Raw genomic sequence first — 20217 nt, 5'->3', positions numbered from 1 at the left:
AGATGAATAAATTCAACGAATAATTAAAAAGCTTACATCAATGACCATATTGTATGCAATTGAGACTAACCTTACAATTTCTATCAACTTTTTTAAATTTGCCAATGGAAATGCAACTTTCGGAAATCTAAAAGTAAATCAAATCGTTCAGCACAAACTGATGATCTTCGGTCATACTGCTCAGTCTCCCAAACCCTAAGATATAAGACTTCATCTGACTGGCTGATAACATTAGCGATTATGGTAATAACATGGGTCACCAGAACATTGACCCGTAAGCGGTCGCTGTTAGATTTTCACGTAGGACAGAGAAGATCTGATTGCGATCATGGTTTGCATCGAGTTGGGTTGTGGGTGGAATCACTTAAGTTGTTACTTGCTGGTTGTTGTGTTTTTGTTGTTGTTTTTTTTGGGGAGGGGGAGGGGTTAGCGGAAGGCGGAGAGACAATGTATAAAATAAAAATACATAGTGTAATTTCAAACATCTCTTTTCAACTCACGATTTCAGCTGAATAGTCCCAATATATTTTTCATGCAATGCATGATGTAAGTAATTTTGGTAATAGGGTCTGTGGCTAGAGTTGCTTAAAGATTCAGAAATGTATTACAGTTAGGAATCGTGAGTATAAGAAAAATTCTCTCACAGATAGGTGTAACTTACTGTCTAGTCACTATCGTACACTTGCCGTAGACTACGGCTTACAATTTCTATCAACTTTAACTATTTTCCCCAACCCACCAAAATCTCTGTTTGGACACAAAAGGATTCGTCAAGCAAACGAAAGATAGATGAGTGAATTGCACATATTGATGGACAAAGTGTAAAAAGTAGTGAAATCAAAGACTTCTTAACGCACAAGCAAACATTGGACCGCTATTCTAATATTTTTTAATAAATTTTCATAAGGATAACTATCGATATTGGACTTTTGCTATGAAACCGATGTGAATGACGATTGGGTGGATGAACTGAAAAACGAACGAAAGCGTTAAGTATATTGAAATGCAAGGATTATGGATTTCATAAGGCACATCTACACCACTGGACAATAGGTGTTCTCAGTTTCACAGAGATATCGTAGACTGCTTTGAAACTTTGCCCCGAAAACGGAAACTAAAGCTCGATGAACTGACTGACAAACCTTCATTTTATTTTACTGTTTTATTATTATTATTATTATTATTATTATTTATTTATTTATTTATTTATTTATTTTTTCTCGGAAAATGAATGTGTGACAGGTATAAGGAAGCCATTAAATATTCAGTAAGCCGGATTTAGAGGATATACATGTAAGTAGTAGTTAAGTACACATTTTATAGCAAACACAAATGTCGTAAACAGCTTTTCCGAACTTTACTCTTTAAATTACTGAAGGTGTCACTATCAATCAGTGAAAATAAAGATTTTGAAGAATTAAATGTCATATGTTTTAAAAATACCGACAAATATTTGACATACTTACGTAAGTTTCTAGATTCTGCACTTGAAGAATTAGGAGAGGTGAATGTGTTACACCATATACTTCTCTCTTACTCTATTATGATCGCGCACGTACTGTGATGTACGGTAATGCCCGAATCTTAGTAGCGGTTTTCACTGCTCAAATTTTCTTAGCTCACAGGCGAAGAAGCTGTAAGACGTCGTATGATTAGAACAGTACCGAAATGCCCTTTATGTAAAGTAGAAAATTTTACAAAACTCCATACGATTGCCAAATGTGACAAAACCAAAAATAATAGAATTAGTTTGATAATGGAAATATGTAAGAAGTATAAATATTATAAATACCACAGGAATAATATTTTATATATAGATGTAAATTTCGAAAATAAGGTAGTTTTAAAAATAATTGATTATATTACCACAGTTATGCTATTCTGTGGCCAAGTAACAGAATTATAAAATAAAAGTTTTTTTAAAAAATTAAACCCAATTAGACAAGATGACATACCACACACACGCGCGCGCGCGCGCACACACACACACACACACACACACACAATAGCAAATACTCACATAACATACACAGAACGTAGGGGACCCTTGGCAAAGGTCACCACTACCAAACAAGGAAAGAGACCCCGACAAGGATAAAAACTTAGATCGGACGAACAACCCTTTAGATAACACTAAAGGAAAAAAAAAAATACCCCATCAAAAATTTGCAGATAAGTAATTTTTTTGGTATAAATTCTTTTATAAAAGAATACAAACGCGAACCTTAGGGGGAAACACAAATAAATAAAAACACTTGTATATTTTTTTGGGGGGGGGGGAATTTAGGGGGTATCTGTCTGGTGCCCCCCCCCCCCAACAAAACCTTTTTTTTTTATTTTTTATCTTCGCAGAAAAGGGGCAAGTATCATGAACAAAGACAGGCTAGACGAGAAGATAATATGGAACTGTAGATATCTGATACAAGCTGCTGCATCAAAAGCGCAATTGAAAAGTCCGGTAATATATCGATAAATCTAGTTTGTCATGTAAATATCTTAATTTGTTTTAAATCAAGTTAATTTGTTTTAAATCAGTCATATTGTTAGGTAAGTATGTTGCCTAAATTTTATGATTTTACGGTTTGGATCTTTAAATTACCTGAGATATAGAAGGTTTCAAGATTGATGATACTCTTAAAACGAAAGCGAAATTCTGCTGCGATATGGAGATCTCCTGTGAACACAATGACAAACCAGAATCTGAAATCTTAGTGCCCACTTTATTAAAGCACATTCCACGAATTATTACGGTTGTTCAGATTTGAAATCGTCCCTAGATATAGCAGTATACTGAGTTTGATGATGGTTTCAACTGGTACGATTACGTAAGAGGTAGGCCGATAAATCAGCCCTTCACCCGTGATGATATTGATTTTCGGGTGAGGGGCTGATATCATGTATTCATTGAAAGCTGCAATTATCTGCATCCAGATTTTGCAGCACACATCGGTGTATATTTTATACACTTACCGGTATTTTTCGTGGCTGTGCAGCTACCGTCGGCTGAAGGGTTCTTTTGGTGACATGTAGCTTATATTTCCTGAGTAAATCGTATGTTTGGTGACTTGTAAATCCACTTGGAATAACACAACCATCTGTCTTGTGGCCATTTTGAATTTCGCGCTTGGTATGGCTGTTACCATTTACCGGTATGTGTCTAAAGTGTACGCCAGTTTGTTCATTAATGGTTTGCATGCAGCAAAATTTCTAGATTAAAGACATAACGAATGCTGTGATCGCAATTTCTGATAAAACAAATCATATTCCTATCGATTTCGTGCAGATATATCTTGATGAAAAGTCGTTGAAGTTTGCTGGGTCGGCTAGAAGGCGGCTACCCCATACCGACACCAAAGATGGCGAATTCCAACTTTTCGATAGGGAATGCGCTCTGACCCTACACCCCAACATAAATGTCCAAATATCAAAAATGGGGTGGCAAGGGTCACAGGAAACTCGGACTACAAAATTTCATATTTTAATGAACAGGTGACATCATACCCACAACATGGTCCATCAGTATCAACACCGATTTGTGGGGTTGATTTATCGGACTACGTAAGAGGGTGAGACGCGATCTCTCGAGACAGACACATTGGCGCCCTGTATCCTTATTCTCTCAATATTTTTTTTTTTTAAATTGTGCAAGGAGAGAGAGAGCACGCAAAAAATACGAAAATTGGACAATAACCACTGGTACTTCTGAAGACCCGGGGAAACGATAATATCGCTGAAAAGCAATTGCCTCCAAATAATAAATAAAATGCAAGCTCCCAAGTCAGAAAAGAATTGCCATCCGCCAAAATGCAACTTATACCTGCACAACATCATCCCCTCCCTTCCGAAGACAATACGTATACACGTGTATGCAAGAGTGTGCATGCACGTGTGTCGGAGCGTATAAGTATATAGCTTACATTTTAACACAAACATGAACAGGGCTATTAATAACTTGTACACAGTATAGCACAGTATATAGCACACACACCTACTCCACCACCACCACCACCACCCCCAAAAAAACATACACATTTACCATACGGGGCTTTCAATCTGACGCACGAAAGCCCTCTTTAGATCAACAACTCGCTGGTCCCGAAAAGATTCTGTTTGGTTACATTTCTAACTCTTGATGTTTGACACCCAAATTAAGACCTCAAAAAACGAACGGCTACTAAAGCCTACGCGGTATTATGAACCTTTTGAAAAATTACGTAGGCACAGAACATAAAATTAAATTACCACATGATAGGAAAATTCACAACTCAGGAACATTCGAATCGAATGTGACCACCATTTGTTTGGCAATAAGGTATGAACAGCCCGATAAAAATAGGAAACTGGGCATTGATTTGGAACAAATGAATTACAAAACTGTTGCTGCTTGTGTACATAATGACGGCCTTCAGCGGAAGAAGACGGTGATGCAGACGAACATCACCGGAAGAGGACGCAAGAGGGTGTGGCTGTGGTGGGGACTTTGGCGAGCAAATTAAGCAGCACGCAAACGGGTGCAAATTAACGAGCCGTTCATACCGACTATTTCACGTATACAAATTGTTCATCATTCAATTTTTCGATAGGATATAAAGAGGTCCAGGTCACTGTTTGAATAAACGTCTGCAAAATTCTTACTCAAACTGAGATTTGTGATATTTCTGCTTTAATTTGACAGGGAGCAACGATATTAGCATGCATCGGGGATTAGAATGTAGTCACAAACTCTTGAATTTTTCTTAAAGGAATATTGCCTTATCGGTGAGGAAATTTGATGATTTCTTTACAATTTATGAATTGCTTCACTCCTTTTTCAAGACTATAAAGAGTTCCAAGTGTTAAATTTTAAAGAATAGTTTTGTTTCATTCCACTATCTCTATACGTAAGAGATTTTTTAATTATTTTATATTGGATGAAGGTCCATAAGGAGGATAATATATGACCTCAATTTCCGGATACATTTTGAGAACTTGAGACAAGATCCCGATATTGCAAGTTTGCTCAGGCCAGTTTGTAAGTCGTGTATAAACTAAGGTATTAGTACAAGCCATGGTTGCTGTCTAAACATACCCCAGGCTAGCGTTAATCTCTTACGCAAGGTTACTGTGACCAGAGAGACGATCCGACACTTGGATCAGCATAGGCGTTAGATCGACGATTTCCCACCTAGGTGTTATAGCTTTGTCCAAGATCAGAGGAACCGCGAAGGGAACCGGGGCGTGTTCTAAATCAGTCCCCACGTGGACAGACAGCGAGAAGGACATTATCCGCTAAGCTGACTGGATCGAATCAGTGCGACATCCAGTTGGAATTGAGACGGAGAATGTGGTAACAATTTTGATTCGAATTATAACTTCTAACTAGCAAGCGAAAATTTAGTTCTCCTGAGAAGATTGCCGAGCAAATGTGATTACTCTGAGAACGCCTGGCTTACAGGCGAAGAAGCTTTTAGACGGTAGAATAATACCGAAATTCTCTTTGTAAAGCAGCACATTTCACAAAAATCCATACGATTGCACAATGTGACAAAACAAAAAATAATAGAATAGTGTTAATAATGGAAATTTGCAAGAAATATAATAGAAATAATATATTATATATAGATGTAAATTATGAAAATAGTTTTAAAATTATTGGTTACATTGCAACAACAATGCTAGTCGGTGAGCAAGTAATAAGAGTTATAAAATATAACATGCAGAAAAAATGGTTTGTAATAATATAAATTTCCAGATTCTGCTATGGTACAATAATTATGGTTTTCACTAAATTTAAAAAAACAATGGGGAGGGAGATGGTGAGAAGGCTTCGGTTTACAACCCAACCAAGGGTCTGTACGTCAGTGCACGGACTGGAGCCCTGATCCAAACTCCCCCCTCTGGTATTTTTAATGATATCTAAATAATTTGAAGCAATATAGATTATAAAAATAATACATTCTATAGTATTAAAACACAAAGATTTCAATGAGAAAGAATACTATGGAAATTTATTTTGTAGTTTTATGCTTTCGCATAATAACTATGGTGTTTATGAAATTATACAAAGGGGGGGAGAGATGGGGGGGGGATTCGGTTTACAACCCAAGTAGGGGTTTGTACAGTCAGTGCACGGGCTGGTGCCCTAATCCCATCTCCCACCCACCCCACCCCAGGTATTTTTAATGAAAATTTAATAGTAGGACTTCACTGTGATGAATCCAATGCATGCACCACCTGTCCATGCTCATTTTTGGATAGGAATAAAACTTAAATGAAAAGTCAATTTTTTACTCTGTCAAAACAATTTAACAGTGGATACCCGAAGGGACAAATAAAAGGAAACCAATATACACAACGCTTTTATTAGGGAAAATCCTTTCCCTCTCCCCTTTTCTCTCTCTCTCTCTCTCTCTCTCTCTCTCTCTCTCTCTCTCTCTCTCTTCACAGTCCCAATCTATCCCGACCCAAATTACAGTAAAATAGAGGATACAGGGACCTGCATGACGAAGAAACAAGAGACATAAACATCGCAGGGCTATATAACAATGCTCGACCCAAAGTGGCCAGACCTGAGAAAGAGCCTCAGAAAACTCAGCATGCATGAAATGGACAAACAATACAAACAAATGGGGAATAAGTCTTATTTCTTGAATTACCGGGTATCTACTAAATATATTAAAAGCAATGACAATCTAGACAGATAGAAGCAAATTTATTTTCTAAAAAAATATACCAGTATTGGGTAAGTTAAACAGGGCTATACTCCCAGTATAAGAGCAGCATAAATAAGAAATAAAGAATATGAAGCTTCTTATTAACTACATCTTTGTAATTTTAAAATCAGATCTGAGGGAAAAGAGAATCGCCACACTAAATCGCATACCTACAAACAGTTGGTTTTCTTTTAAACTATATAAAGACATCGATTCTCTTTCGAACTCATAGATTTCAAAATGTATTATTTAACAAAAATAGATTAAAGTCTACAAATAAATATACCAACCAAATTTTGTCTTCTTAAACATACCGAAAATAGAAGGTGAAAACTCGAGGGGAAATTTGATATAACCGCTGTCCTAATATATACATCTATAGCACACAAACAATATATACATAGCATACACAGGACGTAGGGGACCCTTGACAAAGGTCACTGCTACACAAGGGAAGAGACTCCGACTAGGGACAAACCTAGATCGGAAGAACAACCCTTTAAAAAATACTAGGAAAAAAAAATATAAACACACACACACCTTCGGGGGATACACTAACACATAAAAACACCTTTTTACTTTTTGGGGAAATGGGGGGGGGGGGCATCTGTCTAGTCCTACCCCACCCCCACCCCCACAAAGAAATTCGGCGTGAAAACTTACAAAGGAGATTCTAAGTAAAGACAAAGCTTCGTAAACGTCAGTAAGTTATTTGCTCTATTTTTGCAGAATATTACGGCATTGTAATTTTAATTATGTGTAGTATGTATACTGAATTACTAGGATCGGTTAGTACGTAGAATTACCCTCGTAGTGTTTAATTTACATGCATATTTGAGAAACGAGTTTGAGTATCATGTAGAGAATTATACAGATTGTTAGCTTGTGGTCAGAATCAATTTTGTAATTCGCTATTAGGTTACTTCGTAGTAAACTAGTGCATTTATTCATGTGATAAGTTAGATTTTACACATACTTGAATTGTGAATTTGGAAAATGGTTGAAGTGTGTAAGATTAGTTAATATTGATGTATGGGTATATCAGAGCATTTATATGTGAATATTTGTGTACTTTGTATGAATTGTAATATAAAGAAATGTGTCTGATTGTTGTGATATTATTTGGTATAATGGGATTAGGAATATGTACTGATTTGACGCAATTTATTGATGTGTGTATATATATATATATATATATATATATATATATATATATATATATATATACGACGTTGTTTTACCATACAAGAACGAATGAGTATGTTGATGTGAATGAATGTGTGACCGAAGAAATTTAATAGCCGTTATCGGATAATAGGCTGGGTATAGTGTGAGATGACAGGGCTTGGGGAAATATTGTACCGTCATTGTATTTTCACAGGAAGCTTTTTGGGGGACTGAACTTCCGGTTCAGTGAGTTACGAGTCTCTGAGGGGAGACGGAAGTAAGACTCGCAGAGCAGTCGGAGTCGACAAGTCTGGTCGGTATAGAGTCGAGGAGAAGGAAAAGGAGTCGAGGAGGAGATAGTGGGAAAGGTGGAGAGGTATAGAGAAGTCGAGGAGAGAAGGTATTTGGAGAGAGTCGGGAGGAAGAGAAGGATTTGGAGGAATATGAGAGAATAATACACAGAGGAGTAGAATACAATGACAGGTGGAAAGCTATCTCACACTACAAATCAAATGATGCAATAGGCTATCACAGGGTCGAGCGGAAGGAGAGTACTTGGGAATTTTAGTCATTTGATTATTGAATTGACATTAAATTGTTATTAGTTGAATTTCAGTTTTTTGTATATTCAATCATTTAACCGTCGGCATTGCTGACTGGGGGCTCAGAGCTTTACATCTATCTTTCACTAATTTTCCAACCAAAATCGAGCCTGGGTGGGACTTCTATAATAATTTAAATAAATATTGGAAACACCCCACCCCTCACCTACCACAGTGTCGGCATAACAACCCCGACACGCCATAGTAAGTCTCAAACTCTTCAGGGCAGCCACGTATAGCTCTGCTCTTTTAGCGGATATTTGGACTTGTTATCCAAACATCGCTGATTCTATTTTAGCTTAGACTAGCCAGGGTCGGCTGCCTCGGTGTTTTTCTGAGAAAGGGTCTTAGCCCCAACTTCATAGCCAATACGGTAAAACCAATAGAAACAACAAACAGACTTTGGATGCCGCTTGCGGCTTACTATATAGATTACCGTATGCAACCGTGCATAGTAGATAATTTACACACACAAAAAAGAAAGAACTGACCTAGATATGATGTTGTATAATGCGCCAGCAAACAAGGGTCTACGCTGTTTCGCATACAATTTACAGGTAAAACGATTACTGAAGACCTCTGGTTTTCTCGCAAGGTTTGCGAATGTAGATCTTGGTCTATCTAGTTCGGATAAGCTGTAATTACACCAGAGGTAGTATGGCATACTTTTTTTTCTGCTTCTTCCTGCATAAATAGTTCAGTAGAAAGAATAGTACAAATTACCAGTTCAAAGACCGAATCGTGTCATCACTTCAGTCGTTTGACATCTTTATGCACAATCAAAGCGTACACTTTAAACACACATGCACACACAGATGATAACAAAGTATGAGATGATCTCTAATACGCAGAGTACACGCAGGAAGAAAACGTTGAAAAATCCTTTTGTAGTCGTCCGATTTGATTCAACAAAGCTGGATTTTTAGAAAGTGGGGGTTCCTGCCAGATATCGAATTATGCTAAGTGTTATTGAACAGAAAGATCAAAAAGATAACACTGGATAGAAAAAGCCAGTCTGCCTGTTTGTGATTAATATGTCTGTTATCGACGTGTTAAAAGTAATAAGCATGTCATTTGTTCATGCATTAAGTTTTGTAAAATAATTTTTTTTACAATCCTTTGTATTTGTAAAGGGTCTGAAGCGAGCTGAAGTTGCCTGCTATATCGCTGACAGAAAAGAATAATAGCAGGGTCCCTAGCATGGAACCTTGGTGAACCCCAGCAGTTACATTTTGTTTGATAAGTAGCTTTATAGCCATGATAGAAGTTTATGGTTATTTTTGAAACTTTAATCCCATGTCTATTATTTCAATCAAATCAAGACGGAACACATTTAATGATAAGTTAAATTATTTGATGAATTGTTGAACGGCTGGATGAAATCCGCATTGATGTTTATTAAATCATTTTCATGCACATATTATATGCAGGACTCAGTATGATCCTTTCATAAACCTTGGACACACAACTCCTAAGAAGAAAAAAAAGGTCTATAACTAAACAACAGCATTTTGTCTCCTGTTTATAAGTCAGCCTGACATCAGGTAGCTTTTGCAGTGAAGGGAACAATAGTTTCTACTGATTAACTGATAAATATTTGCAAGGACAGAGAAATTTCTTCAACTATAATTTTTAAAAAGTTTATGACTACGCTCATGGGATCCAGCAGCTATTTTTTTAGGTCAAGACTCGTTATTCCATTTATAATGTCTTGTTTATGTAGTAAATGTGGTCTTTTTTAAGCATCATTTTTATTTTTTTGATGGTTATGTTTTGACATAAGACTTCACTGGGCAATAGCAACACTCCCATTAGACCTTTAGTACCTTCGTTTATATATATATATATATATATATATATATATATATATATATATATATATATATATATATATATATGTGTGTGTGTGTGTGTATATGTGTGTGTGTGTATATATATATATATATATATATATATATATATATATATACACATACACACACACAAAATAGTAACCAATACAAGAAGATGAAATAAACGAAATGAAAAGGAGTCATGTATTGTTCTCAAGATTTTATTAATCTAATTTTTTTTTAAAGAGAAATTATAGTGAAACAGATTTAATATACAATGAATCGTTATGCTCCAAGAATTATAAAACCTTTCAAATTTACATTTTATTTTCTTATTTTTATTATTCTTATTTTTAAAGAATAATAATGTAATCATTGAATGTGATCACATTCGTATATCTCTTCAAATTCTCCACTTCGATGTTATATGTCAGGAATTCCACCATGACAACAGGCCCAGTCCAGGTTCACTAATGGAACCCTAAAACAGAAAAACAAAAGAACTGAACAGAACAACTATTAACTGACTGCATTGGTATTACAGACTTCATTCACCTCGATTTGCTCCATAGCATATTAAAGAGAAAAACTTGTTTGGGGAAACCAAAATTAGGAAAAGATGGGGATTCAGGGGCAATTAATATAAAAGGCTGGCATTCAGGGGCAATTACTCTAAATGATGGGCATTCAGGGGCTTTTGCTTGAAATGATGTAGCAGAATGCTTGAAATCCAAATCCACTGACTCATCAATTCAAACAATAACCCATAAAAATATATGATCTTGACAACAGCCATTACTCTGTCCAAAATGGAGTATGAAATGATGTATGTATGTATGTATGTATGTATGTATGTATGTATGTTTTAAGGCACCTCTGCACAAAAATGGCTCCATTGTGCTAAAAAAAGGTCAAGTTAATTTTTGTTGCTGGGGGTGGGTACTATTTCTCAGTGCAAGATAGGCAATCAGTAGTTGAGAAAGAACACAGGAAAACCTTGGTAAGAACTACCGACCCATGGAAGCTCCTGGCAAGCCATCCCACATAGCCACATTGATCAAGCTGGAGACTCAGACCTATGCAGACAGAGGTGAGATGGCAGTGACTGGTAAAGGTGAGTGCTTTAAACTACTTGGCTGCCCAAACAATTTAAAATTAAATTGCACAAAAAATAAAAAATAAGGTCTAAACACGAACAAGACAACTGTCAAGATAGATTTTGGGTCATCAATGTAAATGGCAGAAATGCACATAGTTCGGTTTTGATTCATAAAATTTGAACCTGTTTTCTTGAACCCAGTATGAACTTTGTTTATACTCATCTGTAGTTGACATTCAATGGTCTTTGATCGATGGCAGATCAAAATGTGATCAATATACCATGAGCAATCAGTTCATGGATTAAGGCATTTCACTGTTGTGGTGCTCTTAATTCTATTATTTTGCACAGGGTTAGATTTTTAAAGAAACGGAATTTCCCATGTTTCCTCGCTGTTTAACCTGGATATCTAAAAAAAGACCTTGTGTACTGTAGGTATTGTTAAAAAACAAGTAAACAGCTTGGATATACTTCAAATGTACACTGTCAGAAAAACTGATAGCTCTGCTTGGTCATTTTCACTTCCAGACTTTAAAGGTAAATTGTATTTTAAAAAAGTGAATAACTTTCTTACTTTTTATATATTTGGTTATTCATTCACAGCATTAGATACTAGTTTTATACTCATACTGAGAATGTTTTTTCTAATGAAGCTGTTTGCTTTCTGTATAAATTACTTTTATTTTTAATAAAACCAACAGATGAAAGATTGCTAAAAACATTTTTCTATGAGGTTTCAACACATATGGTGTGTACAGAAAACCTTGTGTATTATGTCATTGCTTTTTGCATGTTAATGTGAAAATATTTGAGTGTTATTGTTGATTCACAAATGTTGTTCAAATGTCAGAACTCAGTTTTTATTTGAAATTTAACCTGATGCAAAATCAAAACTGTGTTCTGGATGGAATCCAATCATACGTACGGTCACATAATACAAATAGATTTTTATCATAATTGTATTCATCCATTATCTTGATGATTTAAGCATATTTACTAAAATCTGAACAAAGTCTCCAAAGTGGAAACAAGCTCAACCTAGCACAGGCAAGACCAGCTCAATAAAATGCATGGTGTTTTACTCAGTATTTGTTATTTTATTATTGGAATATTAAGCATTCATTAAGCAGGTGAGAGCTCAAAATCTCAGATTAATTTCCAGAATTAACCCGCATTTTGCAAGTATGCAAGCATTAAATTCAAACCCTTCTCCCACATCTGACTTCCAAATTTTTTACAAAATATTCCATAGCTGTAAGACATATTTATCTCACCATGTTAATGTAAGTGAGACAAAAATTTAACACAAAATCTTCCATAATTGCAAGACATATCTCACCATGTTAATGCAAGTGAGACAAAAATTTTAAACAGAATCTTCCATAGTTGTAAGACACCTCTTTCTCACCATGTTAACACAAGTGAGACAAAAAATCTGATTATGATGTAGTTTGGATTCAACACCCATTATTATTATTATACACCCTTACTTAAATGCAATCTTGCCAAGAGTTTTATTGCTCCCATAACAACTGTATAAAAGGGAACTATACTTAAAGGGTGCCAGTGTGAACACCACAGCATACACATCTAGTCCATCTAGCCAATAATTCAGAAGAGTTTTATTGCTCCCATAACAACTGTATAAAGGGGAACTGTACCTAAACAGTGCCAGTGTGAACACCATGACATGCAAATCCAGTCACTAGCGTTACCAACTGTGTGTATATTTATAACCTGTACCAAAAAGTGACTACATGACAGTAATGGTTACTGTGAGCCCTGTAACAGTACCCATATAATGTCCTATACTTACAATTAAGGTGTAAGGTGACTTTTTAGCCTCTGGATCAGACATATCAGATCCCTCAGTCCCTAAACCATCTGGCCCTGTTGGTGTTGTGTCCACAAACACTTCATCTACCACTCGAAACCTGGGAAAATACAAGGATAAATATGAGGTAATCGTATAAAACCTGAATTTTGTAAACAGCATGGATTATATGCAACACAGTGAATAACCTGCAAACCATGTTACCGTATTTTCTGGTCTATAAGTTGATACTTTTTGACTTGAATGTCAGGTCTTTGTCTTATACTCCAAATCGACTTATATATGGATTGTCACTGAAATTGCATTGACTTATATATGGATTACGGTACCCTGCATGTTAATAAAATTGCTCTATAATCGACATAATCGAAAACGGGTCACATAGAAGTACAAATTCTTGTGAAATTACTATGTCAATAAATTGTTATAAACTAATTTGACTGCATTTGTATTTGTAACTTTTGTCATTATTTAATTTGCATTCTGCATGTATTTTCTTGTTTCTCAAACAAGAAATAAAAGAAAACAATTACTGGTAAAAAATTCACCGGGCTGCATAGCACACTTATGGTCTATACTCTATAGTGTGCTGTACTAATTCAAAGCATATTGTTTGTTCCTAAAAAAAGATATGAAATAATTTTGTTTTATTCATCCCTTTTAACCATACCTCATGCTTCCCGATAAGTTTTAAGTACTGGTCCATTGATATTTGATTTTCCAGTATACTGTTGGACACATGCAAGCGATTATGATATAGCTTTTTCATTGATCTAACTGATCCTACAAAGGGATGTAATCCATATTAACTTGAGCGTTATATGATTCCCCATAATCATATGTTTATAACTGTAGTTGACAAAGTTTCTCAAATAAATATGGTTTAAACTAAAACACCATATTTCATGTAATTTTTCTTACATGACAAAACAATTAACAGTTTCAGTGTACAAAAAATTATATTTAAAATAAATAATTATCATTTTGCAGTTCTGATCATGAACTAAAAATAAAGGGATCATACCTGAACAAATTCTACGAAACACATGCTACTTGACAACCTAATGGTACAAACGTGCAAAGTAACTGTATATTTTTTTCTGTCTCATTCTGCTCTCAACTCAAGAGTCTAACTACAATAAAAATATAAATACACAAAAAGATTTTTGTTGTTATTAGTGAATGAGAGAGAAAGAAAGATTGGGGATTATCTCTCAGTGTGAAAGCTCGTCTGCATTTAGAGCATATGTAACTGTTATGTTGTGTAATGTTGGCAAAATGATAGTCCTACATGAAAGACGTATCATTTGTTATTATGTTTTAGTGTGCACAAAAGTCAAAACATAAATATCAGTGTTGAGGTCTTACATGTAGGACTAGCAAAATGATCAAGATGGTTTGAACAATCATGTATTAGTTAAGGGTATTATTTATTGGTAAATTGTATGTGACAAAATGAGTCCACATTGTCAAGAAATCAAGTGCAACTTGAATTTTACAGCAGCAATAATCTCATTATCAAACTGCAATAAAAAAATTAAAATCACGTTTCAGTTAATGCACGTGAGAGTGCGCGCACATGTGTGTGCCCACACGAGAGGGAGATGAAAAAAAAATGTGTACAAGACTGTATTTATTCAGGGCGGTTTTTATTTGCAGCTTTTGCAAAGAGAAAAAAGACTGTATTCTGAGATGTGATAATCCTCATGTATTACGACCCTACTAAATTCCATTATCAAAAAATCCCGCTAAATCAACTATTCATTCTTGTTTAATTACGATGTACATTGTCACAACAACTACATGACTATGCAGTGTTATTTACACAGTAATTAAACATGCTTAGCGCTTTGGTTATTCCAGTTGAAACCAGATCAATGGCAAGAATCAACAGAACAGGTTAAATCAGTGAGGCTTCCAATAGGGAAATGAGGCTTTCTTTAGGGTAATGAAAATCTGTTGACGTGCTTTTGAAGCCATTGTCCATACAGAAATTTGTTATAAGGACAAGCGATCATACGCATTACTTGTTATTCAAACTCGCCAATAAAGATAATAGAGGGGTATATCGTTGAATTTGCAATTTGCAATAAAATGTTAATTCTATCCAAGTCAAAACAGAACAAACATTTAAAAGATAGTATATGTATATATATATACGAATCAATTTAATGGAGTCTGTGACTTTCAAATTTATGATAGAAAATGACAAGGTTTTGTATTTTACGTTTGTGCGACTATAATTTGAAACAATAAGACTAATTGACCAAGGGTCTGTGTTCTTCACTTTAGCATGTACAAGAAAACATTGAAAGGGTTTCTGAACTCATTTTAAAATGCACGAGGTGTTTTGTTACGGTGATGGACTTTATAAGGAGAAATAATTAACGATAATATTTAAAGGTATGTTCTCTAAGTCCTTTGTCCATTTGTTAATAAACACCAGTAGATATTGTAATGACAATAAAACAGCTTATGCATCATTCATTGTATTTTCTCACCAACAATTAATTAATAATTTTTGTAAAATCAAAATGGCAATACAGTATTATTGATCTTTTTAGCATTTTTCCTCACTAAGAAGTCTCTCTTCGTTATGGATTATGTGCATGCACACATCAGTGCCGAGACAAAGGTGAAGACTGAAACCAAGAAGACATCGTTAGGCATCATCTCAGGTGGTATGACAAAGTTATTACAACCATTAGAAATTTCTGTTAATCACTGTTTCAAAGCTGAGCTTTGGAAGTTGTGGGAACATTGGATGACGGCAGACAAGCACAGCTTCACAAACACGGGACGTATGCGGCGCACTACATATTCCCAGATTACACATTGGGTTAAGGATGCATGGGACAAGGTTCCTGAATCGGCTATTGTGAATGGCTTTGCTAAAGCAGAAATTGTCAGCAGGATAGAGAAGCCAGATGAGGATGATGAGATGGAGACAGACGACAATGAGAACATTTCCAATGATCTGAGCCCTGAGATAGCTGCCATTTTTCATTCAGATATGGAAGATGAAGACTTCGAGGGATTTTCAGATATTGGAGATCATTAAGTGAACTCTTAATCACTATTTTCTTAATTAGTGTGTGGGACAGTTCTACTACAGGTAATAAAATGAATTACAACATCGATGTGCTTTCAATTAAAATTGACATATTAAATAATATTATTATAAAACTGTTCATTTGTGTAAATTTGATACAGCATTTCATAGATATGTTAAGTATAATAAAAAGTATTTTTATTTATTTTTTGTTTGTAACTTTTCTGTTCTCTGTCTCTTAATTTTCTTCACATTTCTGATTTCCCTATGGATAGCCTCATTTCCTTAATGTTAGTCTCACTGAGTTTATCTCGTCTGTTGAATCTTGCACTCAAGACTGGTTTCAACCTAAATAATCATGTTAAAGCTTTAGATCTTTAATTAACATGTACACAGCATGCACAACTATGTCTGTTGTTGCAATGGATATCATAATTAAAACAAGCACGGACTGTTTATTCAACTGTGTCAACTGATAACGGAATATAGCACTGCCTTATACAGGAGTAAAATCATAAACATGTTAGCATCGGTGATGCAATTTCATGATTGCCGGTAATATGGAATATCATACATTGATACCATTAATATTCATGAAACTGGAAGTTACTAGTATAAAATACAAAGCCAAGTTATTGACCTGGGCTCGTCTTATACTCCAAATTGACTTATATATGGACAAAAAATGGAAAATTTACAAAATTAGTTAATTCGACTTACACTCTGCATCGACTTACAGACCAGAAAATACAGTATGTCGCACCATAGCTGTATATGACTTCAAAACCATGTTGATGCCAGCAGTAGGTGTGTGTTTGTACAATATATATGCATGCACTGCAGACCACAAAAATGTTCAAAATTTAGAAGACTATACAATTTGCTATGATGTCCCAAAAAACATTAATTTTTTCATCTGCTAGTGTTTTTTGCTTGATTGTGCTAATAAGGCTTTCCTCAAAAACTAAACAGTAAGTCTATTAAATCTAGCCACAAATGAAAATGGCTGTAATGACCTAAAATCAAATCAGTTCATCAACAAAAATGCAATTATGCCATCCAAAATTTCATTTAATTGCATTTTGATTCATCATGCTAAATTGTTTTATATTATCAAAAAGTCCCAATCCAATAAAGTTATTAAAACATGTGTAATTTAAATTGAAAAGCTGCAGTAATGGCTTGAAATTCTAACCAGGTGATTGATTTATAAACACAAATACACCTTATATACCTATTACATTTAATCTACAAAAAGTAAAGTTTAATAGTTCTTTAGGCACTTGCTGAGTATAGCTGGCTTGTAGAGTATTAACCATTGGGTCTCAACGACCTTAATCTTTGTGGTCTCACTGTGTAAAAGCCATTTTGTTCTTATTAGACTTATCATAACATTTAGACACCACAATGTACAAGTTCTTTTATTAACCTAAGTGCATGCCATCCACAAAGCTTGGTCAAGGAACTTACTTTAGAACGAAATTTCTTCTGCAAAACCCATTTTTTAAGGGTCACAGTGACTTGATCTTTGACCTTGTGACAGCTGCAGATGCAAGCCATCCACAAGGTTTGGTCCATGTATGTAGTGTAGAACTCATGTGATTATGTGTGGAAATGATTTTTCTTCGTTCAGTTCCAGTGACATTCAACTTAGACCATTTGACCCCAAAATGTAAAGACTTTCTCCTTATTCTATGTGCAATCTACCCACAAAGTTTGGTACAGGTATGTGTTGTCCGAAATAATGTTATGTGCAGAACCCAATTTTCTTCTTTCAGTCAAAGTGACCTTGATCTGAGACCTTTTGTCCCCAAAATAGATAGGCTTTATATAATCAAAAAGAAATTATTGCAAAATTTTGGCAAAGGTAGGGGCTGTAGAAATGAAGTTATTATGTGGAAAAGGAAAACTTAACAGACAGATGGAAAGATAGACAGAAAGACAAGGTAAAAGCATAAAATGCTCCAACAAAAGGTGGGAGTATAAAAATGTGAAAAGTGTGATAATGGCCTGAAAATCGAATCAGGTCTTCTACATATGAATACAAATATTCTTACAAAAACTGTTTGTCTGCCTCAAGTGATGCTGCTTAATTATGCTCATGTTTTTCTCAAATTAGTCAAAGTTAAATAATTGTTAAAAAAATATTAAAAAGGTTGAAAAACATTTGAAAATATCTTTCAATTCTTGTCAAGTCATCTCATGGTTAAAATATGCAAGTTGTCTTTGTTGCATGTTTTTTGTGCAGTTTTTTAAAAAAGTTTCTTAGAACATTGGTACAGATGATCAGACCAGAGCAAATCAAATCAAGATGTCCTTGTTGATAGCTGTGAGATGTATGAAAGCAATACTGACAACTATGTCTAGTATTAACACCATCTCACTTACAAGGAATTTTGAGAATTACTCCATCCTCATGCTAAGTTCTTGCATTTATCTGTGTACATTTGTAACACATGAAGACCCGGTATAAGACAATACCAGGTCAGAAATAAAATACCTGGTCAGTGAGTCACCACACCACAAATGGCATAATTTTACCATGAAGCTGCTCAACATTTCATTGATAAAACAGGCAGGCAGGCATAAACTTGAAATAATTTCTAAATTCATTTAATTAAATGTTGCAAGTTTTCAGTTTAAGATGGCCAGTCCTTTGTAAGGCACATTGTTGTTTCTCTGTCTTAATGACAAAATGCCTTGTGAAAAGTATACACTGCAAGCATTAGCCCCATTATGTAATATAAATTGGTAATCACTCCCTGTTTAGGCAGATTATGAAATCTGCATGACAGTTACATTACATGCATGACATTTAGAGCTTTACAACTGAAATAGGTGAGTAATAGCTCTGAATAAAAGTAATTTGAACAAAAAATTATATTTAAAATAAATAATTAAATTAAAATAATGTATAATACATGTAACAACATAAACAATAAATATTTTAAACATTTTAATACATGTATGACAATACTAGCGAAATGTCTATTTAAAAACATTATCAAACTCATTTTTTTAACAATTTTAAGAGTTATTATTTCTGCGGTCGAAGTTTAGCAATAATTCTCTGAAAATAAATTTATAAACTTAAACATGGATTTTATAAGAATAACGTTCTTAAGCAAAATCCTTCTCTTGCACAGAATTATAATTATTAATTTGAAATACCTTCATGCTAAGATGCTATCCATCAAATTTGGTCAAATTCTATTAATCAGTTTTTTGGCAAATGACGTTTTCTATTTTCAAATGGTATTTGTATTTGATGGTTTATCAACATTATTTTAATATATCTGAAAGTACTAAATGCCAAAATACTTGTTTTTAAAAATTTCAGTAGTGTTCAAGAAGAAGCTGTAAAAATAGCAATTGTGAGTAGATGAAGCATGATGCTGCCTATACTGTATGTTTGAAGTGTTATCATTTTCATTTTGGACCAACCTGACATCACAAGTTGTCTTTTGGTGAAAACCCTATGTTGAGATGAATTTCCATTCAGGAGTAGCGTGTAACACCAAACATTTTAAGATGGCCACCATGTGAAATTTATATGGGCACCACTTCATTTAGGACTAACTAGACATTATAAGACTGCTAAAAAAATCTGGACAGCCCAACACCCAGGGCCCCCTCTCATATTGTAAGTGAATTACCAACAGACCTGTCCCAAAAACAAGTTTTCTAATTTGCCTGAAAGAAATGTTGAGCCTGTCAACTAAATTCTTCATTTTTATTTTGAACATCTAATAAATGGGGAGTAGTAGCATTTGATTTCTCTGCATTTTATGAGATACCTATAATTATCACTCATTTGTACAGTGTGAATAGTACCAAGCTGTCCCTTGTTCACATTGACTTGGTTTAAGTACCTATGTGATCATTTGACAATTAAGATCAATTAGGGGATCTGTAACTAATGACAGCCCCCAAGACAAT

The 20217-nt window shown here is 34.7% G+C and overlaps 1 protein-coding gene across 3 annotated transcripts in view; it reads right to left on the bottom strand.

Annotated features, from left to right (window-relative positions):
* Positions 1–10500: 10500 nt before the first annotated feature.
* The window catches only part of LOC149806057 (DNA-directed RNA polymerase III subunit RPC8-like), a 34446-nt gene continuing 24729 nt past the window's right edge, over positions 10501–20217 (bottom strand). For all 3 annotated transcript variants that reach the window (XM_089950928.1, XM_089950927.1, XM_089950926.1), the window contains exons 7-8: positions 13209–13326; positions 10501–10774 (exon numbers count right to left, since the gene is read on the bottom strand). In XM_089950928.1, coding sequence (XP_089807054.1) covers positions 10724–10774; positions 13209–13326 — 169 coding nt within the window. In that variant the 3' untranslated portion in view covers positions 10501–10723. The remainder of the gene's footprint in view (positions 10775–13208; positions 13327–20217) is intronic.

Source organism: Sinohyriopsis cumingii, chromosome 2 (genome assembly GCF_028554795.1).
Source record: "Sinohyriopsis cumingii isolate HCF-2022 chromosome 2, ASM2855479v2, whole genome shotgun sequence".
In the NCBI taxonomy this organism is placed as follows: Eukaryota; Metazoa; Mollusca; class Bivalvia; order Unionida; family Unionidae; genus Sinohyriopsis; species Sinohyriopsis cumingii.
Note: the sequence above shows the minus strand (reverse complement) of the source record. Positions and strands in the feature narration are given on the sequence as shown.